Source organism: Elgaria multicarinata, chromosome 10, assembly GCF_023053635.1.
Source record: "Elgaria multicarinata webbii isolate HBS135686 ecotype San Diego chromosome 10, rElgMul1.1.pri, whole genome shotgun sequence".
Classification (NCBI taxonomy): domain Eukaryota; kingdom Metazoa; phylum Chordata; class Lepidosauria; order Squamata; family Anguidae; genus Elgaria; species Elgaria multicarinata.
In genome coordinates, this window is record NC_086180.1 from 4,381,284 (window position 1) to 4,403,693 (window position 22,410).

Consider the following 22,410-nt stretch of genomic DNA (forward strand, 5'->3'; position numbering starts at 1 on the left):
GCTGCAAGAAAGGCAAATGCTATTTTGGGCTGCATTAATAGAAGTATAGGTTCTAAATCGCGTGAGGTACTGGTTCCTCTCTATTCGGCCCTGGTTAGGACTCATCTAGAGTATTGAGTCCAGTTCTGGGCTCCACGATTCAAGCTGGAGCGTGTTCAGAGGAGGGCAACCAGAGTGATCAGGGCTCTGGAAACAAAGCCCTATGAAGAGAGACTGAAAGAACTGGGCATGTTTAGCCTGGAGAAGAGAAGATGGAGGGGAGATATGATAGCACTCTTCAAATACTTCAAAGGTTGTCACACAGAGGAGGGCCGGGATCTCTTCTTGACCCTCCCAGAGTGCAGGACGCAGAATAACAAGCTGAAGTTAAAGGAAGCCAGATTCCAGCTGGACATCAGGAAAAACTTCCTGTTAGAGCAGTACGACAATGGAATCAGTTACCTAGGGAGGTTGTGGGCTCTCCCACACTAGAGGCCTTCAAGAGGCAGCTGGACAACCATCTGTCAGGGATGCTTTAGGGTGGATTCCTGCACTGAGCAGGGGGTTGGACTCGATGGCCTTGTAGGCCCCTTCCTTGTAGGCCCCTGCTATTCTATGATTCTATGTGCCCCATAACAATGTCCAAACCTAGATGCATCCCTCCCCATACCCACGGCTACTTTTTGTAAAAGAAAAAAAATTCTAGCAGTAATCCATACAGGGGTCCCGTTTGAACATTGGTGCTGTGAAACACACAGCATCGCCCCCGATGCATAAATTGTAAGTTGTCTGAATGGATTCTGTGGTGGATACTGTTGCCCTCTTGGTTTAGTGCTGCAGGGTCGCCAGACTTTTAGCCCACGAGAACTGCTGGGCCTTTAAAAGCAGCCCAAGATCCAGAATGTTTCCTGGCGTGGTGGAGGAAGCGAAGCGGAAAGCTTCCTTGGCTCCGTCTCTGCTCCTCATTGAACTTTTATAGGCCAAGGAGCGCTGCCAGTTGGCAACCGCCCGGCCACACTTAAGTAGGAGGGCTGGAACCCTCCTCTCCTCCTAGGGTGCCGTGACCCGGACCACAGGAATCCATTCGGGGGAAATTCTTCCCAGTCCTCGCTGGGTCCTGTCGCCTGGCTTTTTACATGGGAGAAGTGTTCTCCGAAGTTGGTAGAAGGGACTAACAGCCGCCCACCTCTCAAGGTTGCTGCGAGAGCAAGCACAGGTGCAAAGAAGGAAAGTGGGCCACCGAAGTGTGTTATGCAGGCAAGAGAAAAATGACAGATACTGGCTGAAACGGCAGCTACGAAGGGTATAGAAGGCCCAGGTCCCTTTACCCCGACATATGTGTTCTCATATGACATATGTGTTCATATGTGTTCCTTTAACTCAAGTTAAAGGAAGCCAGTTTCCAGCTGGACATCAGGAAAAACTTCCTGACTGTTAGAGCAGTATGACAATGGAATCAGTTACCTAGGGAGGTTGTGGGCTCTCCCACCCTAGAGGCCTTCAAGAGGCAGCTGGACAACCCTCTGTCAGGGATGCTTTAGGGTGGATTCCTGCATTGAGCAGGGGGTTGGACTCGATGGCCTTGTAGGCCCCTTCCAACTCTGCAATTCTGTGATTCTATGATTATATGAGTCTTCAAGGGGGAAGCAGGTAACTCGAGGGAGGAGGAAGTAGACCACGTATTTTGTTCAGCTGGTTTTGTCTCTCTTTCACCCACCCTGTCCCACCACCCTCCTCCTCCACCACCTCAATCCAGAATGCCCCCCGCTGGGACTCGAGTCTCTGAGAGTGAGGGATTCCCAGCTGCGAGCTTCCAGTATCAAGCGCGACGGCCTCGGGCCGCACCGCGGACGCCTCAACATACAGGTGAGCTGCACCTCGCAGTATGCTCACTCGCCAACAGGGGGAGCGGTTGGGTGGGCAGCGGGGGAACTCCTCCGCTCACAGCCCTTGGACACGATTCGCTGAAAACTCCTCTTGCACCAAGACGCACCGGAACCACTGGGAACAGGACAAAGTCATGGTGGGACTTCAAGTCATGTCAGGCCAGATTTATTCACATCAGCCTTTCCCAATGTGGCAAGCTTCCAGATGTGTTCCATCAACCCCAGGACACATAGCTAATGGTCAGCGCTGATGGGACTTGTACTCCAAAACATCTGGAAGGCACCAATTCGGGAATGGCTGGTTTACAGATACCCATTTTCACTCAGCCAACACCTTCGACCTACTTTGTGAACCACCCAGAGAGCTTTGGCTATTGGGCGATATAAAAATGTAATAAATCAATCAATTTCCTCCTCCTTTCTGCTTGCCCCTATTCCAGTCTGGCATCAATGATGGCGATTTCTTTGACGGGGGCTGGTGTGCTGGGTATCAGGACAAGAAGCAGTGGCTGGAGATTGACGCCAGGCGGATGACGCGTTTCACCGGGGTCATCACGCAAGGGCTGAATTCTATCTGGACGTGAGTGCCACGGAGATGCTACGCCATTAAAAAAAAAAAACCTTTAAAAACCCCAGATTCTTCTTCAAATTCTGTGGCCTGTTATCCAAATTAGCATACGTTCTGGGTTTTTTTTCTTTCTGCTTCATTAACTCTGCCTATCCCCTGACCCCAGAATTCCCCGATTCACTTTTATACCTACCTATTCGCTTGTGAAATTTCACTGGACATTGCCCATTCATTTTCAGCCTTTTCTGTTCGTTTGTTTGTTTTTGCAGCCATAAGGACTAGAAACCTCCCTTTTAAAAATTGGATCTAGAATTCTCAGAATGATGGTCATATATCCTCTTCTATTTGAATGTTATTTTCTTTTCATTTCCCAGCTGAAGTAGGAGAACATCTTGGGGAAACTGTGTAGCCTGGGGCAGGACCGTAAAAGGTTTCCCTCCCTTCCATTAATTTGTACTTCTTCACACACTGCATAGTTAAATTATGGAACTCACTACCACAAGATGTAGTGATGGCCACCAATTTGGATGGCTTTAAAAAGGGGTTGGATAAATTCCTGGAGGCGAAGGCTATCAATGGCTACTAGCCCTGATGGTTGTGTGCTATCTCCAGTATTCGAGGCAGTAAGCCTGCGTGCACCAGTTGCTGGGGAACATGGGTGGGAGGGTGCTGTTGCACCATGTCCTGCCTTGTTGGTCCCTGGCCGATGGCTGGTTGGTCACTGTGTGAACAGAGTGCTGGACTAGATGGACCCTGGGTCTGATCCAGCATGGTACTTCTGATGCTCTTCTGTTTGTTTGCATTCCCAAATGTTCTATCTTCTTTTCTTTCACCAGCTATGACTGGGTGACTTCGTATAAGATCCAGTTCAGCAATGACACCCATAGTTGGCAGCCTTGCAAGAATGGGAGTGAGGAAGCGGTGAGTCCCCGGGGTCTTCAACAGTCATCAGGGTGAGATGCCAGCCTTGGACTGGCTGGACTTGCAGGTGTGTGGGAATTGCCATTCAGTGCATGATCAAAGGGGATGACACCTGGGCAACGTAACCTGTATGGAGAAAACAAAGGTCCCACCTGCAGTTCACAGGTTGACAGCCATACATTAACATTCCGTGATCAAAATGAATTATGGCATATGTATACATAGTATTTCTAGGCCATCTTTCTAGACCAATTAAGGTGATTTGAAAAGGTCCAAAACATAAACAAAAGATCCAGAACATGGACACATACACAATTATATTTCTTCGTTTCTGTGTTAATTATACGTTTATGAAACGTCACAACATTACAAACAAAACAGAACTATAATCAGGAAGCCAGATTCCAGCTGGACATCAGGAAAACCTTCCTGACTGATAGAGCAATACGACAATGGAACCAGTTACCTAGGGATGTGGTGGGCTCTCCCACCCTAGAGGCCTTCAAGAGGCAGCTGGACAACCTTCTGTCAGGGATGCTTTAGGATGGATTCCTGCATTGAGCAGGGGGTTGGACTCGATGGCCTTATAGGCCCCTTCCAACTCTGCTATTCTATGATTCTATGATCTACCCTCCAAACCCAATCACCAACTGAACCCCTCAGACCACTCAGCTCCCCCCTATATAGACTCCTCCCCCTTTCCACAGCATCACCAGCCACACCCACTCAGCCCAACATTCTGCACTCTCTAGACATACTCATGCAGACATACCTGAGGGAATAGAAATGTGGGTAACGCCATAGGGCGCCTTTTCATTCACATGCTTGCAGGGAGAAACAGGAGGACTCCGTCGAAGGCCCCTTCCACCTCTACTCTTCTATGATTCTTTGAAAAGCTGGGCTCTTTTAATCCCACAAATCTGGTTGCCGCAATGCCTGCCAACTTTGAAATCCAGCAAAATGAAATCTTGGCGGGGGTACTCTAGACCTGGGGTGTCACTCATGAGAAGGCCACTAGAGGCTGGCAGCTCCAATGGATGGCTTTAAAAAGGGGTTGAATAAATTCCTTGAGGCAAAGGTATCAATGGCTACCAGCCCTGATGGTTGTGTGCCATCTCCAGTATTCGAGGCAATAAGCCTGTGTGCACCAGTGGCTGGGGAACATGGGTGGGAGGGTGCTGTTGCACCGTGTCCTGCTTGTTCATCCCTGGCCGATGGCTGGTTGGCCCCTGTGTGAACAGAATGCTGGACTAGATGGTCCCTCGGTCTGATCCAGCATCAGGACACTTCTGATGTTCTTATGTTCTTAATGTCAGTGGGGCAGTAAATCCGGTCCAGGTTTCAGTCAGAACCAGTCAGGAATCTGCAAAGCACCTTGAATGGCTCCTTTAGAGTTCTGACTGGTTCTGGCTGAAACCTGGACCGGATTCACTGCCCCACTAACATCAGAGCCACTAGCCTCCACGGAGAAGACCTAACTCTCTGTCCAAACCCAGCTTAACAACAGTTGGTAGGGACCCCCCAAGATGGGCCTCTGCGGACGATCTTCATTTATTTATTTATTTAGAATATTTATATACCGCTCCCCATTGAAAAATTTCGGAGCGGTGTATTATTATTATTATTATTATTATTATTATTATTTATTTATTTATTTATTTATATAGCACCATCAATGTACATGGTGCTGTACAGAGTAAAACAGTAAATAGTGAGACCCTGCCGCATAGGCTTACATTCTAATAAAATCATAATAAAACAATAAGGAGGGGAAGAGAATGCAAACAAGCACAGGGTAAGGTAAACAGGCACTGGGTAGGGTAAAACTAACAGTATAAAGTCGGAACAAAATCAAGATTTAAAAGCTTTAGGAAAAAGAAAAGTTTTTAGCTGAGCTTTAAAAGCTGCGGTTGAACTTGTAGTTCTCAAATGTTCTGGAAGAGCGTTCCAGGCATAAGGGGCAGCGGAAGGAAATGGACGAAGCCGAGCAAGGGAAGTAGAGACCCTTGGGCAGGCGAGAAACATGGCATCAGAGGAGCGAAGAGCACGAGCGGGGCAATAGTGTGAGATGAGAGAGGAGAGAGATAGGAAGGAGCTAGACAGTGAAAAGCTTTGTAGGTCAACAGGAGAAGTTTATATTGGATTCTGAAGTGAATTGGAAGCCAATGAAGAGATTTCAGCAGTGGAGTAACATGGTCAGAGCGGCGAGCCAAGAAGATGATCTTAGCAGCAGAGTGGTGAACAGAAACCAACGGACTGATGTGAGAAGAAGGAAGGTCAGTGAGAAGAAGGTTGCAGTAATCCAGCCGAGAAATAACCAATGCATGAACAAGAGTCTTGGCAGAAGAGACGGACAAAAATTATCGAATCCTGGTCTACAAAACAGTTGGTCTACACGTTAGTGCAACGACTTGTGCTTTTAGCCCCTTGGAGCACCTGGTGAGAAAGGGGCAGCTCCAGATAACAGCCGAGCTGCAGCATTCTGCACTAGCTCCAGCTTCCGGAGCAGCTTCAAGGGCAGCCCCACATAGAGCGCATTGCAGTAATCCAATCTTGAGGTTACCCCCAAACTACGAACCTGTTCTTTCAGAGGCAGTGCAACCCCATCCAGAACAGGCAATGAGCCTGTCTCCCGGACTCGGGAACTACTCACCCACAGGGCTTCCGTCTTGCCAGGATTCAGTCTCAGTTTATTGGCCCTCATCCAGCCCATTACTGAGTCTAAGCACTGGTCCAGGACCTGCACATGGAGGAGCAGGCTCATATCGGACCAGTTATCCTTGAGATACCCTGGCCGCAAGCTGCAAGAGCTGCAAACTTTAATTGGTAGATTAATCAACTAAAGCTTTGGTGAGGCTGTGAATTAAGAAGACGCATGTTCGGGTTGTTGTTTTTTTAAAGGCTACTTTGGTTCCTCTGTGTTGCTGTAATAGAAAAAAGAAAATATTAACAGTGGCTTCAATTTCTAATTAAGATGGCCTTAGGCATGTCTTGTATGTTTCCTTGGCAGCCATGAGGGATAGAAACTTGTTTTTAATTGCATTGAAAGCAGAGATTTTCAGAATACCCACATTCTGTCCGATTTCTGGCATTCTCCCCGAAGCTGGCAACCTGTGAAGCCTAAAGAGCTCCATTTCATTAAGAGGGTGCGGAGTTACCCCTCCTTTCACTCCCTTCTCCCGTCCTGCCTGGCTGCTGTCCGCTCCTTAAATAAGAAAAAGGACAACAGCGCAACTCAGTTGGATCTTGGCTCCAGGATAGGAGCAACAACCTCAACATGGTGATTGGGCCAAAGGGATGGGCCTGGGCCAAGCCAATCAAAGAGGAATCCATTCCTTCTGCGCCCCTTTGCCAAGGGAAACCAGGTGCCCCTCTGCAAACCAAGACCCGTGCTCTCCCTCCCCTAGGTAAGCAGCCAAGAGGGGACTAGAACGGGTCGGAAACAGGAGCCAAACCGCTTATAATGGCCCCTTGATTCTCAGTGGGGCACTCGCCACAGGCCCTTCATGCATCCTGCCTCTCAGCTCTGGTCTTTGCACTTTGAGCAGGACTGCACAACTTATAACCCACAAAGCCAACAGCTCCCATTTTATAACTGGGGGGAGGTAGAGGGAGGGGGGAGGCGAGAAAGGTGGTGAACAGCAGCAGTGAAAGAAGGGCGGAGGAGGAGGAGGAGGAAGAGGAGGAGGAAGAGGAGGAGGAGGAGGAGGAGGAAGCAGGGGCCTTCAGCAACACCATGCACAAGAGCACCCAGAAGTCTCGTGCCGGCCCTGTTAATGGCACTGGTAATTTGCCCAGTGGTTTTTGCTCAAATACGCACTGGTGTGATTTTTTTCCCCTGTGCCATTGTGCGCATTAGGCTATGGGGCGTGTGCACATTTTGGGCCGTTTTCTTTATTTTGGCTTATTTTCCAAAGGTTTGTTTGTGCCACCACCTATTTGGTGCACCCGGGATTTTCCCTGTGCTGGGTGAAATTGCACAGGATTTTGAAGGGTGGATCAGGGGCCTCCCAACGAGATGCTGTTGCCTATGAAGTGTGGTCCCTTCAAGGGCTTATCGAGTGGTGGCAGCTATATGATCCCATCTTGCCGGGCAATTCTGTAGGCGAGCAAATTAAGCCATGGTGCCCAACAGACCCATCATGGGTTATCATGTTGTGTGAACCCAGTCAATGACTTTGGTCCTGCTAGGGTTGTGATTAAGGAAAATATACAATAGCATGGTTCTGAGAGTAGACAGAAACCTTCCTGAGACGTCCCTTCCCACGTATGATGGCATTTTGGCTGGTCAACTACAAATGCCAATGCATCCCAGAGACAACCAGGCAGAGATCTCTAGAACAAAAGGCACCGCAAGGGATAACCTGGTGAGGTTTTTGACCTAATAATCTACCTGGAAGTGAGGATATTGGCTACAGATTAGCTAGTTCAGCCTTTCCCAATAGGACACCCTCTAGATGTTTTGGACTACAACTCCCATTAGCCCCAATGGTCAGGGATGATGAGAGTCGTAGTGCAAACCCAATGGAGGGCACAAGGTTGGGGGAGGGTGGTTTAATTCAAGTTACATTCCAGGTGGCTTTGCCGTGGCATCCGCATGTATCGGGAGTTTTCATCCTTTGCATGCTCACAGGAGGGCTTTTTAAGGACAATGCCATAAACTGGTTCCTCTCTATTCGGCCCTGGTTAGGCCTCATCTAGAGTATTGTGTCCAGTTCTGGGCTCCACAATTCAAGAAGGATGCAGACAAGCTGGAGCGTGTTCAGAGGAGGGCAACCAGGATGATCAGGGGTCTGGAAACAAAGCCCTATGAAGAGAGACTGAAAGAACTGGGCAGGTTTAGCCTGGAGAAGAGAAGATTGTGGGGAGACATGATAGCACTCTTCAAATACTTGAAAGGTTGTCACACAGAGGAGGGCCAGGATCTCTTCTCGATCCTCCCAGAGTGCAGGACATGGAATAATGGGCTCAAGTTAAAGGAAGCCAGATTCCGGCTGGACATCAGGAAAAACTTCCTGACTGTTAGAGCAGTACGACAATGAAATCAGTTGCCTGGTGAGGTTGTGGCCTCTCCCACACTAGAGGCCTTCAAGAGGCAGCTGGACAACCATCTGTCAGGGATGCTTTAGGGTGGATTCCTGCATTGAGCAGGGGGTTGAACTCGATGGCCTTGTAGCCCCCTTCCAACTCTGCTATTCTATGATTCTATGAAATGTTCAAGTTCATTAGGTTCCCCCGTGGCTTATGCATTGCCATCTAGACCCCTTTACTCCTGGCTGTCTCCAAGACTCTTGCTCTAGCACAGCCTTCCTCAACCTGGGGCGCTGCAGATGTGTTGGACTACAACTCCCAGATTGCTCCAGCCAGCTGGCTGGGGCATTCTGGGAGATGCAGTCCAACACATCTGGAGCGCCCCAGGTTGAGGAAGGCTGCTTTAGCAGCCTTCTGGAACAGTGCAGATATTTTTAACACAGCTGCTACAAGACAAGCATGGGGAAAACTCTTCCAGCCCAGGAATGGAATTCCTTTCCAGGGAAGCTCTCAGTGGTGGGTGGGGCCGAAATAAAATGGGTGGCACCAAACCACCAAAAAGACCAGCCTATTTTAACCTAAAGCCCCTTCTACCAGTAACTAAGCCTTAGAAGAGGCGTTCTTCAACATTTTAGAAATTGGAGAGTGGGGGTTGGACACAACAGCTGAGAAACTACCAAATCATTGGTAAAAATCAGTAGTTGGTGTCTGCTCCAATGTCAGTGGGCTGGTGAAGCTGCTCCAGGTTTCAGTCAGAACCAGGCAGACCTCTAAAGGAGTAGCCTCAGTTGCAAAGCCCAACTCACATCAGAGATCCCCATGCCTGTGCTAGGACGACACTTGCCTAATAATGATCACAGAAACATAGAATTGTAGCACTGGAAGGGGCCTCCAAGGCCATTGAGTCCAACCCCCTGCTCAATGCAGGAATCCACCTCAAAGCATCCCTTGCAGATGGTTGTCCAGCTGCCTCTTGAAGGCCTCCAGTGTGGGAGAGCCCACAACCTCCCTAGATAACTGGTTCCGTTGTCGTACCGCTCTAACAGTTAGGAGCTTTTTCCTGATGTCCAGCCAGGATCTGGCTTCCTATAACTTGGAAGTTAAATAATAATAAGACAGAATGTTTGCTTTGCATACAAAATGTCCCAGGTTTGATCCTCGGCACCCCCCATTTAAATGATCAAGTTGCAGTTCTTTGCTAGATGGATAAAGAGTCTAGCCAGCTACATGGCATCTTCCTGAGTTCTGTGTACTGAAACTCAGGAAGGAAGGAAGGAAGGAAGGAAGGAAGGAAGGAAGGAAGGAAGGAAGGAAGGAAGGAAGGAAGGAAGGAAGGGGAAGGGAAGGGAAGGGAGGGGAGGGGAGGGGAGGGGAGGGGAAGGGAAGGGAAGGGAAGGGAGGGGAGGGGAGGAGAGGAAAGGAAAGGAAAGGAAAGGAAAGGAAAGGAAAGGAAAGGAAAGGAAAGGAAAGGAAAGGAAAGGAAAGGAAAGGAGGCAGGGAAAGGGAAGGAAGGAAGGGAAGGAAGGATATGAAACCATGGAAACTGCCTCATCTTGAGCCAAGCCTGTGGTCCATCTGGCTCCGCATCGCTGATGGTGGCAGGCAGCAACGGCTGTGCAGCGTTTCAGGCTGGGCCTGGGGCCTTCTGCATGCAGAGCAGGGTCTCCACCACTGCCTGCTGGCAGGGACTCTCTCTCCCTGGGAGACCCGATGCCAGCGTCAGGCTTCTTTTTGCCAGGCGCTCTGCCTTGTGCCACTTCTCCCTCTTCCTCTCCTTCCAGACATTTCCTGGAAACAAAGATCCGGAGACCCCAGCCCTCAGCCTGCTCCCCGTGCCCGTGGTGGCTCGATACATCCGCATCAACCCTCAGACGTGGTTCGAGAACGGGACAATCTGCCTGAGGGCGGAGATCTTGGGTTGCACCGTGCCAGGTAGGTCCCTGGGGCTGGGCCCCTCCTGGGCAGTGCTTGCTCCAGGTTTGGGGGAGCCTTGTGCAGAAGGCCTTCTGGGAGCCCCCCCCTCCTCCTCCCCCTCCTCGCGGCTGTCAGGGAGAGGACCAGGCAGGCAAAGGCTGCTGCTGCTTTTCCTTCTCCATCACCCTGTCCCTGCTCACTTCTTTAAAACAGCCTTCCTCAACCTGGAGCGCTCCAGATGTGTTGGACTGCAGCTCCCAGAATGCCCCAGCCAGCCGAGCTGGCTGGGGCATTCTGGGAGCTGCAGTCCAACACATCTGGAGCGCCCCAGGTTGAGGAAGGCTGCTTTAAAGAAAACATGGGAACAGGCAGGGAGATCAAGGAAGCAGTGGCACAAGGCTAGGGGGCTCTGAGGTTGGCAGCAGGGCCCCTGCAACTGGGGGGGCCTCGGCAGGTGCCCAGTCTTACCAAACTCAGCACCCGCCCTGCTTGGCCATCACCCTCTAAGGATGCTTGTATCACACTTCTCCGTCATGACCAGGAAAGCATCGATGTTGCAGATTAGAGTGCAACACACTGGTTAGAGTGTTGAGCTGGGTTCAAGTCCACACTCATCCATGAAGCTGACTGGGAAAGAGGGTTGTCTATACCCTGCCACTTCGCAGCTGCTTCCCCCCCCCCCCAAAAAAAAACCACACCGCTGCATCGCTGCCATGGGTTGGGAATTCTAAATCTAGATGGCAGGAGGGAGCATGGGTTATCCGACGGCCATCACGCTCCTCAAGCCCGCCCAATGCCCTGTGTTTCCAGGCTTTCCCTGCACTTGGGTCCACCCCTACGAACACCCCCGAACCGAAGCCACCACTGATAGATGGGAGAAACAACATGGTGGCACTGGAGCAAACAGAAAAATCACAGTAAAAGGATGCCGTAAGAAAGTGCAGTTTTGAAGGTAAAGCCCCAGTGTGGCTGTGAGTTAGTGGCTGCGTCATCTAAAGAACGCACCGCCACTGCACAGCCACTATATATAGGGCACATAGATAAGCCGTGGGTGGCTTTGAGCCAGTCAATGACTTGCATCCTAGCCTACCTCACAAGTTCATCGTAGGATAAAATGGCGGGGAGCAGGATCTTTTATGCCAACCTTGTGCTCCTTGGAGGAAAAGGCAGGATATAACAGGAGAAATGAATAAATATTTCCTAGCAGTTGCAAAGATACACATCCAGCTGGTCTACTTTGGCTCGGAAGTGGTGGCTTGAGGCCTCCTTATTCATTAGATAGCAAAAAAAACGCTTCTTTTCCCTCCATCTTGCCCCTGGTTCAGCAGAATGGCTTGTCCCAACCAAATGCCAGTGTTGCATAAATTATAGAATCATAGAAACATAGAATAGTAGAGTTTGAAGGGGCCTACAAGGCCATACAGTCCAGCCCCCTGCTCAATGCAGGAATCCACCCTAAAGCATCCCTGACAGATGGCTGTCCAGCTGCCTCTTGAAGGCCTCTAGTGTGGGAGAGCCCACCACCTCCCTAGGTAATTGATTCCATTGACATACTGCTCTAACAGTCAGGAAGTTTTTCCTGATGACCAGCCGGAATCTGGCTTCCTTTAACTTGAGCCCGTTACTCTGTGTCCTGCACTCTGGGAGGATCGAGAAGAGATCCTGGCCCTCCTCTGTGTGGCAACCTTTCAAGTATTTGAAGAGTGCTCTCATGTCTCTCCTCAATCTTCTCTTCTCCAGGCTAAACATGCCCAGTTCTTTCAGTCTCTCCTCATAGGGCTTTGTTTCCAGACCCCTGATCATCCTGGTTGCCCTCCTCTATGCCTAATCCAAGTGTATCCAAGTCCAATATTGAGACACTCACGTTGGGCACGAAACGTCTATTCTTGAGAATAGGTGATGACCTGGCGCTCACACAGCAAAGGCCGGGTCACACGGCGCTGAGACAGGACAATAGCTTATATACTTCCATGCAGTGGTCAGAAGGGGAATTGCAGCTGAAATTGCCATGTGCTTTGCGTCTGTAGCCCCTCCCCTACTGGTGATGTGGCGAGGGGGCAGTCCTAAGGACTTGGCTGGGTTTGACTGGTCAGTTTCATTTGAAACTGACCTACAGTGTTGTCCAGGCAGTTAATCAGTGGAGTGCATTCGGCAGGATTAACTCAATCAACATCGACTAGCAAGAAAGGGGCTTGGACGTCACCTACGTGCCCCTTGCAGGGGGGTAAATGGAGTTTCTACTGAGGGACATCCAGCTTCTTCCCCCCTGGCTTATGTGCCCATTCACCTTTTCCAGGTGTCTTCAGGTGGGCTCCTGGTGAGGTGTCCTAGAGGGGGTGCAGGTGTGTGTGCTTGCGTGTATACATGTGCGGACGCGTGTGTACACACGTTTCTGAATGTGTTTCAAGATGTGTGTCTGCGTGTCAGGGGAAACGGGCATTCTAGTTTTTACATCACCAGCACGTACCCGGCTTTGACTTTCTCCTCTACTTCTTTCTTTCCAGACCCCAACAACATCTATTTGTGGGACGACGCACCAGTGACCAGTGATAAACTGGATTTTAGGCATCACAACTACAAGGAAATGAGGAAGGTGGGTCTCCCTTGCGGCCTGAAAACGGGTAAAGAAGGAAACCCAGTCCAGAGCCACAGAGTTCCAGCACTCCCAGCTGCTTCCTCTCCTCAAAAATGACCACAGAAGCTGGGCATATAATTCCCCATTTTCTGACTAGCACGCAGGCAATGAGAGGAGAGTGCCCCCCGTGCCACCCCATCTATCTTGCTTCCCATCCTTTATCTGATATCTGCCACACTTATCTATCTTATCTGCCATGTTTCTCTATCTTACGTGCCACCCTTATCTCAAATGGGGGAAAGCTTCTGGAGGAAACAAGTGAAATAAGGTTGACCCACCTTGAAGGCTTGGCCTTAGGACGTGACACAGCGATTGTTTATTTATTATTATTATTATTATTATTATTATTATTTATTTAGAATATTTATATACCGCTCCCCATTGAAAAATTTCGGAGCGGTGTACAAGGTAAAATGAAAATAAAAACAGAATAAAACAGTTAAAACAAAATTTAAAAGAAGCAAAAACAGAAATCCAAGGCTGCATGCTAAAGAAAGGCTTCTTGGAATAAAGATGTTTTCAGGAGGCGCCGAAAGGAGTACAAGGTTGGCGCCTGCCTGACCTCCAGAGGCAGGGAGTTCCACAGGAGGGGCGCCACCACGCTGAAGGCTCTTCCCCTGGTGGATTCCAATCGGAGGATGGATCTATGTGGAACCACCAGGAGCAGGCCCTCGGATGACCTCAGTGACCGGGCAGGTTGGTAAGGGAGAAGGCGCTCTCTCAGGTATCCTGGTCCCAAGTTTAGAAACCGAGGTGTGAAATTTCCCCTCCTGCAGCTGATGAAGAAAGTGAATGACGCGTGCCCCAACATCACTCGGGTGTACAGCATCGGGAAGAGCTACCTAGGCCTGAAAATGTACGTCATGGAGATTTCTGACAACCCCGGGCAGCATGAAGTAGGTGAGTGACGTCAGGAAGCCCTGTTCATGCCAGTTTCGAAAGAATAAGAGCTTGTTAGGGTGTGATGCTAGAAATGGGGGGTTGCAGGGTAACACAAGCAACTCAGTTCTTGGCTTCAGACAAGCTGCACGTCACCTTTCAACGCTACTCTTTTATCAGCCTTAGTTACCATTTCAGGTGGGGTTTGGGGGAGGCTGAGCCGATGCCTGTTATGAAAGGTGCGCCTAAAACGAGGAATCAGGGAGTCCACGTCACGCCCGTTTCAACGAACAATGGTTCTGTCTTAGGCCTGCTTCTTACTGAGGTGCCCAACCTGGACTGCACCCCTCCAGGCTTCAGGTGGGAGCTGACCGTGAAAGCTGCATCAAAACAAAATCTCCACGCTTTCAGTCTGAACCAGTCAGGACGATAAAGTAGCTTCGCACCTTGGGCAATTCCTTTAGAGTTCTGCCTGGTTCTGCCTGAAACCCCAGTGACATCGGAGACACCAGCCTCCACTATCTCTGTGTGTGTAGAGAGAAAGAGAGAACCATGGAATCACCACCACAACTCTGGGAGTGGCTTGTGCTCTGGGAACTCTGATTTTTCAGAAAACTAGAGCAGGGAGTGCAATAGACCCTTCCGGACAGCCACCTTGCTCTGTTCTCCACGCCCGTTGCAGGGGAACCAGAGTTCCGCTACGTGGCAGGCATGCACGGCAACGAGGCGCTAGGCCGGGAGCTGGTGCTCAACCTGATGGAATACCTGTGCCACGAGTACAAGCAGGGCAATCCTCGCGTGCTGCAGCTGGTCACCGAGACCCGGATCCACCTGCTGCCCTCCATGAACCCCGATGGCTACGAGAGGGCTTACAAGCTGGTGAGTTGAATGCAGGCGCCGGGGTGTATGTCAGTTGGGCCGGGGGTGGGGGGGCCCTTGGTCTGCCAGACCTCCCCTTCGGGGCCACCATCTCTTCCGCCCGGCCACATCCCCACCTGCGCCTTTTCTGCAGCGGTCTGTGGATGGAGGAAGGTAGCCTGGTGGTGAAGAGAAGAGAGATGGGGCAGAAGCATTATGGTCACTTGACCAGATGGACCAATGGTCAGGCTCGTGAGAAGGTCGCTTCCTAGGTTTCTGTAAGTGGTGGGGAGCAGCAGTCCAGCAACATCTGGAGGGCTGCAAGTTGCCCACCCTCCCTGCATAGAGGGTCATCCAATGGCATTGATCAGCAGTGGGTGTCGGATAGAGAATGGAAAGTCCTTCTACGGTCAATGTGTCATTAACGTTTGGAATTTCATGCCACAAGATGTGGTGGCCACTGGGTTATGCACCCTTGCAAATTCATGGAGGAGGAGGTGGTCCATCAATACCTGATGAGCCATGCTACTCTTATTTATTTATTGCGTTTTTATACCACCCAATAGCCAAAGATCTCTGGGCATTTTACAAATAGAACCTCCAGGTTCAGAGGCAGTCTGCCTGTATAGTCGAGGTGCTGGGGAGTAAAACCAGGGGAGAACTGTTGCCATCAAGCCCTTTGGGTGGGTTTTCTGGAGGCATCTGGTTGGCCACTGCTGGAAAGAAGATGTTGGACCAGCCGGACTATTCTTATGTTGTCATCAGGGCCAGCAACAATGGTAGGCCTGGTCAGGAGCCTGTCAAGGGCCCACCCCCCCACCCCAGCAGGGGCCTATTATTTATTTATTTATTTATTTATTTATTTATTTATTTATTTATTACATTTTTATACCGCCCAATAGCCGAAGCTCTCTGGGCGGTTCACAAAAATTAAAACCACAGTAAAACACCCAACAGGTTAAAACACAATTATGAAATACAATATAAAAAGCGCAACCAGGATAAAACCACACAGCAAAGTTGATATAAGATTAAAATACAGAGTTAAAACAGTAAAATTTAAATTTAAGTTAAAATTAAGTGTTAAAATACTGAGTGAATAAAAAGGTCTTCAGCTGGCGACGAAAGGGGTACAAGTGTAGGCGCCAGGCGGACCTCTCTGGGGAGCTCGTTCCACAACCGGGGTGCCACAGCGGAGAAAGCCCTCCTCCTAGTAGCCACCTGCCTCACTTCCTTTGGCAGGGGCTCACGGAGAAGGGCCCCTGTAGATGATCTTAAGGTCCGGGTAGGTACATATGGGAGGAGGCGTTCCTTCAGATAACCTGGCCCCAAACCGTTTAGGGCTTTAAATGTCAATACCAGCACTTTGAATTGGGCCCGGACCTGGACTGGCAGCCAATGAAGTTGTAAAAGGACTGGTGTCCTTTTACAACTGAGAAGAACCCCTACTGAGAAGAACCCCTCATCTTCACTGTTGCAGCGGGTTCAGCTGCCTCTCAATTTGGCCCAACCCACAGAGGTGGTGAGAAGGAGATGTAGATACCTCGGCAGTCCTGCTCATTGGCTCTCTGCCTGTCGAGCGAGCAAGTGGCAGGAACAGAGAGGAGAACATAAGAACATCAGAAGAGCCCTGATTATTATTATTATTATTTATTTATTTATTTATATAGCACCATCAATGTACATGGTGCTGTACAGAGTAAAACAGTAAATAGCAAGACCCTGCCGCAAAGGCTTACATTCTAATAAAATCATAATAAAACAATAAGGAGGGGAAGAGAATGCAAACAGGCACAGGGTAGGGTAAACAGGCACTGGGTAGGGTAAAACTAACAGTATAAAGTCAGAACAAAATCAAGATTTAAAAGCTTTAGGAAAAAGAAAAGTTTTTAGCTGAGCTTTAAAAGCTGCGGTTGAACTTGTAGTTCTCAAATGTTCTGGAAGAGCGTTCCAGGCGTAAGGGGCAGCAGAAGAAAATGGACGAAGCCGAGCAAGGGAAGTAGAGACCCTTGGGCAGGCGAGAAACATGGCATCAGAGGAGCGAAGAGCACGTGCGGGGCAATAGTGTGAGATGAGAGAGGAGAGATAGGAAGGAGCTAGACAGTGAAAAGCTTTGTAGGTCAACAGGAGAAGTTTATATTGGATTCTGAAGTGAATTGGAAGCCAATGAAGAGATTTCAGAAGTGGAGTTACATGGTCAGAGCGGCGAGCCAAAAAGATGATCTTAGCAGCAGAGGGGTGAACAGAATGCTGGATCAGACCAAGACTCCATCTAGTCCAGAACTCTGTTCACACAGGGGCCAACCAGCCATCGGCCAGGGATGAACAAGCAGGACATGGTGCAACAGCACCCTCCCACCCATGTTCCCCAGCAACTGGTGCACACAGGCTTACTGCCTCGAATACTGGAGATAGCACACAACCATCAGGGCTAGTAGCCATGGATAGCCTTTGCCTCCAGGAATTTATCCAGCCCCGTTAAAGCCATCCAAATTGGTGGCCATCACTTCATCTTGTGGCAGTGAGTTCCATAATTTAACTCTGCGTTGTGTGAAGAAGTCCTTCCTTTTATTTGTCCTGAATCTCCCACCAATCAGCTTCGTGGGATGACCCCGGGTTCTAGTATATTGAGAGAGGGAGGAGGAGGAGCTGGAGCAGGTGATAACAATAATGGTGAGAAGGTCCAGTCACTGAGAGAAGGGGTCCCATGGAGAGTGTCTTACCCAGCACTGATCGCAATGAGTTCTTAAATCTCTGCGGCTTCCTCTTCTTCATCCATTGGCTCAATACTTTTCTCTCTCTCTCTCGTTCCTCTGCATTTATCCCGCCCTTACAAATTCTGATGCCTTACAAATGCTGTGTCAACAGATACGCAGTGTCTATTCTGGGAAACTTTACCCTACTAACGATACCATGCCCTCCACAAGTTCCTAATACCAGAGAATCCACATCTCAGCAGGCTGACGTTTTTATCTGGCTAATAATAATAATATTAATAATTTTAAAAATCTGTACTGACTGTTAGCAAGAACAGAAAAACAAAGGTTTATCAAGATCACTGGGATGGAAGGCCTATTTCAAAGGAATTTCACTCAAGGCGGTCATCTCCCGTCATCTAGAGTATTGCATCCAGTTCTGGGCTCCACAATTCAAGGAGGACGCGTGTTCAGAGGAGGGCAACCAGGAGGATCAGGGGTCTGGAAACAAAGCCCTATGAAGAGAGACTGAAAGAACTGGGCATGTTTAGCCTGGAGAAGAGAAGATTGAGGGGAGACATGATAGCACTCTTCAAATACTTAAAAGTTTGTCACACAGAGGAAGGCCAGGATCTCTTCTCGATCCTCCCAGAGTGCAGGACACAGAATAATGGGCTCAAGTTAAAGGAAGCCAGATTCCGGCTGGACATCAGGAAAAACTTCCTGACTGTTAGAGCAGTACGACAATAGAATCAGTTACCTAGGGAGGTTGTGGGCTCTCCCACCCTAGAGGCCTTCAAGAGGCAGCTGGACAACCCTCTGTCAGGGATGCTTCAGGGTGGATTCTTGCATTGAGCAGGGGGTTGGACTCAGTGGCCTTGTAGGCCCCTTCTAACTCTGCTATTCTATGATTCTATGATTCTATGATCCGGGTTCACAGTTCGAAAGAAAAGACACTTCGTCAGAGACGAAATTGCACCATCCTCATTACTTGTGCAAACAGCCGTAGCTTGAGCCAGAAATGCATTCCCAGGAGGCCAGTGAGGAGGAGCCGAGGAGAGTCGGGACGGGGTGATCGGGAGGGCAGGGTGCTCCCTCTGTTTATGTGGCTCGTCTCATCCCTGTGCAGGGCTCCGAGCTGTCCGGCTGGGCGCTGGGCCGATGGACCTACGAAGGCTTTGACCTCAACCACAACTTTGCCGACCTCAACACGCCCCTGTGGGATGCAGAGGACAACGAAATGGTGCCCCATAAGTTCCCCAACCACTACATCCCCATTCCAGAGATCTACACGTATCCCAATGCCACGGTGAGTGCCCATGCCTGGAGTTTCCCCTTCCCCTTTTGATGAAGAGGAGGACTCTGGGGGAGGCATGACAAGCAGTAGCAAAGCCAGGAGATTCCAGCCAGCCCCCGGGGGTCTTCCATTAGCTGGCGGTCTCGTTTGGCTCCAGCGCTGATGCCTCCTTCTGATCCCCAGAAGTGCTCAGCCTGCCCCCTCCCTCCTGCCCGCTGCCACAGGTCGCCCCCGAAACCCGGGCCGTCATCAGCTGGATGCAACGCTACCCTTTCATGCTGAGCGCCAACCTGCACGGAGGCGAACTGGTGGTGACGTACCCCTTCGACATGACACGCACCTACTGGAAAGCCCAGGAGCTCACGCCCACGGCCGACGACGCCGTCTTCCGCTGGCTTGCCACCGTCTACGCCACCTCCAACCTGGCCATGGTGGACGACGACCGGCGCCGCTGTCACTACGATGACTTCATGAAGGGTGGCAACATCATCAATGGGGCTGACTGGCACACCGTGCCTGGGAGTAAGTGAATTGGGGAGGCCCCGGGATTTCTTTTCGGAACCCTGCTGTCCATGGTGGTGCCAAGGTAGGACTTCTGGGCAGATGTCCCGGGCCCTACTCAGTAGGATGAGAAGGAAAGGAACCTCTCGTGCAAGCACTTGAGTCATTGCTGACTCCTAGAGGGACGTTGACTTTCGCTGACGTTTTCTTGGCAGACTTTGTAGGGGGGTGGTTTGCCATTGCCTTCCCCAGTCGTGGTTACCTTTCCCCCAGCTAGCTGGGTACTCATTTTACTGACCTTGGAAGGATGGAAGGCTGAGTCGACCTGAGCCGGCTGCCTGAGAACCAGCTTCCGCTGGGATCGAACTCAGGCCGTGGGGAGAGTTTCGGCTGCAGTAACTGCTGTTTACCACTCTGCGCCACACGAGGCTCTAGGATGAGAAGGAGGGGCCCTCAAATGCAGAGAATCTAATGAGGGGGCCTCCCATAAAACCATTATGTCCAGAGCCTAACTGCATCACTGCCCTCTGCCCTCATTACAGGGTTAGCTATGTTGATGCCGATGGGATCTCAGTTGGTGATGATTGATCCAGGAAGAGATCTTGGGTTTGTGGTGGACGTCTCAATGAAAATAGCAACCCAGTGTGCGGCGACTGCGAAAGAGGCAAATTCCATGTTAAGCATAATGAGGAAAGGAAGTGAAAAATAAAACTCCCTTTATACAAACCTATGGTGCGACCAAACTTAGAATAGTGTGTACAATTCTGGTCACTACACCCAAAAACGGTTATTGTAGAGTTGGAAGAAGTGGAGAAAAGGGCAAGCGAAATGATCAAGGGGCTGGAGCAACTCCCCTACAAGGAAAGGTTAAAAGACCTGGGACTATTTAGCCTAGAAAAGAGGGGATAGAGGTGTACAAAATCATGTCTCCGTATACCAGCTGCTGGAGAACATGGTTGGGAGGGTGCTGTTGCACTCATGTCCTGCTTGTGGGTCCATGGTCAACTGTGTGAACAGAATGCTGGACTAGATGGACCTTTGTCTGATCCAGCATCAGGGCTCTTCTCCTGTTCTTACGATGGATGGAGTATTTCACAGTTGATTTGATTTATTACATTTATATACCGCTCCATAGCCGAAGCTCTCTGGGCGGTTTACAAAAGTTAAAAACAGTGAACATTAAAAAGTATACAAAATTTTAAACCATCCAAAACAACAGTATCCATTTAAAACAACAGTTCTGGGGTCCATTAAAAAACAAACAAACTTAGCGTTGTTAAATGCCTGGGAAAAGAGAAAAGTCTTGACCTGGCACCGAAAAGATAATAATGTTGGCGCCAGGTGAGCCTCATCAGGGAGATCATTCCATAATTGGGGGGCCACCACTGAAAGGCCCTCTCCCTTGTTGACATCCTCCAAGCTTTCCTCGGAGGAAGACCTTAGATATTGAGCGTAGTGTACGGGTAGGTTCATGTCGGGAGAGGCGTTCCGTCAGGTGTGGTCCCAACCTGTGTAGGCATGGAGCCATACAAGCTGATGGTCTCTGATACATATTCATCTGCCTCTCATAGAGAATCTTGTTTTAACATATCTGCACTCCAAGGAAACATCTGCATGTAATCATACCTGATAAACACCTAGACAGGGATGCCACACGGATGTCTGTCAGAATTTTGTAAGATGTGAACTTTGATGTAAGCAGGTTCCACAGAAGTATATATATTTTCTCGCTCATTACTGTGCTATAAAAACATTTAGCGTTTTCCAAGCAGAATTACTTTCCAGTATCAAATGTGGGCAGATAAAGACCAAACTAGAGTAGATGGGTCATCACAGGTTTCCCCTAAGTAGGCAAAGAGCAGCTCTAGTTGTTTGCGTGTGACTGTGTAGTGATTTACATCAGGAAAAGAGGAAAGTGACGAAGTCCCGCACTGCAGAGCAGGAGGGAGGGAGGGTGATTGAAAAAGAAAGACAGAGATAGGTGATCCAACTGCACATTGCCACAATCTTGTCTAAATTTGTTTCATTGTTAATTAATTTTTTAAAATGTTATCTCACTTTTAAATAGAACTTTCCAAAATGGCTTACAAACAGAAAAAGGGAAACCACAAGGCCATAAAAATGTAACAATTCCCAGCAAACTCATCAGGAAGGACTAAAAGCCTCATACAAGATTGGGTGCAGGCAAATACATTGTTAGGTTCTAAAAGCTTTGTGGCCAAGTAGCCATTTGAAACTGCCCCTCTCGAGGGTTAAACTGGAAGCAGACATTTAATTCAACATAGAATAGCAGAGTTGGAAGGGGCCTACAAGGCCATCTAGTCCAACCCCCTGCTCAATGCAGGAATCCACCCTAAAGCATCCCTGACAGATGCTTGTCCAGCTGCCTCTTGAAGGCCTCTAGTGTGGGAGAGCCCACAACCTCACCAGGCAACTGATTCCATTGTCGTACTGCTCTCACAGTCAGGAAGTTTTTCCTGATGTCCAGCTGGAATCTGGCTTCCTTTAACTTGAGCCCGTTATTCCGTGTCCTGCACTCTGGAAGGATCGAGAAGAGATCCTGGCCCTCCTCTGTGTGACAACCTTTTAAGTATTTGAAGAGTGCTATCATGTCTCCCCTCAATCTTCTCTTCTCCAGGCTAAACATGCCCAGTTCTTTCAGTCTCTCTTCATAGGGCTTTGTTTCTAGACCCCTGATCATCCTGGTTGCCCTCCTCTGAACACGCTCCAGCTTGTCTGCATCCTTCTTGAATTGTGGAGCCCAGAACTGGACACAATACTCTAGATGAGGCCTAACCAGGGCCAAATAGGGAGGAACCAGTACCTCACATGATTTGGAAGCTATACTTCTATTAATGCAGCCCAAAAGAGCATTTGCCTTTCTTGCAGCCATATCGCACTGTTGGCTCATATTCAGCTTGTGATCTACAACAATTCCAAGATCCTTCTCGTTTGTAGTATTGCTGAGCCAAGTGTCCCCCATCTTGTAACTGTGCATTTGGTTTCTATTCCCTAAATGTAGAACTCGGCATTTATCCCTATTAAATTTCATTCTGTTGTTTTCAGCCCAGCACTCCAGCCTATCAAGATGACTTTGAAGTTTGTTTCTGCCTTCCAGGGTATTAGCTCTCCAACCCAATTTTGTGTCATCTGCAAATTTGATCAGTGTTCCCTGCACCTCCTTGTCCAAATCATTAATAAAAATGTTGAAGAGCACTGGGCCCAGGACTGAGCCCTGCGGCACC

The 22,410-nt window shown here is 49.4% G+C and overlaps 1 protein-coding gene across 1 annotated transcript in view; it reads left to right on the forward strand.

Annotated features, from left to right (window-relative positions):
- Positions 1-22,410, forward strand: part of CPXM1 (carboxypeptidase X, M14 family member 1) — a 44,757-nt gene that overhangs the window by 17,576 nt on the left and 4,771 nt on the right. Inside the window, exons 3-11 of the mRNA XM_063135222.1 lie at positions 1,736-1,845; positions 2,306-2,445; positions 3,270-3,354; positions 10,167-10,317; positions 12,804-12,892; positions 13,711-13,834; positions 14,496-14,692; positions 18,497-18,676; positions 18,889-19,186. Of these exons, the coding sequence (XP_062991292.1) occupies positions 1,736-1,845; positions 2,306-2,445; positions 3,270-3,354; positions 10,167-10,317; positions 12,804-12,892; positions 13,711-13,834; positions 14,496-14,692; positions 18,497-18,676; positions 18,889-19,186 (1,374 nt within the window). The remainder of the gene's footprint in view (positions 1-1,735; positions 1,846-2,305; positions 2,446-3,269; positions 3,355-10,166; positions 10,318-12,803; positions 12,893-13,710; positions 13,835-14,495; positions 14,693-18,496; positions 18,677-18,888; positions 19,187-22,410) is intronic.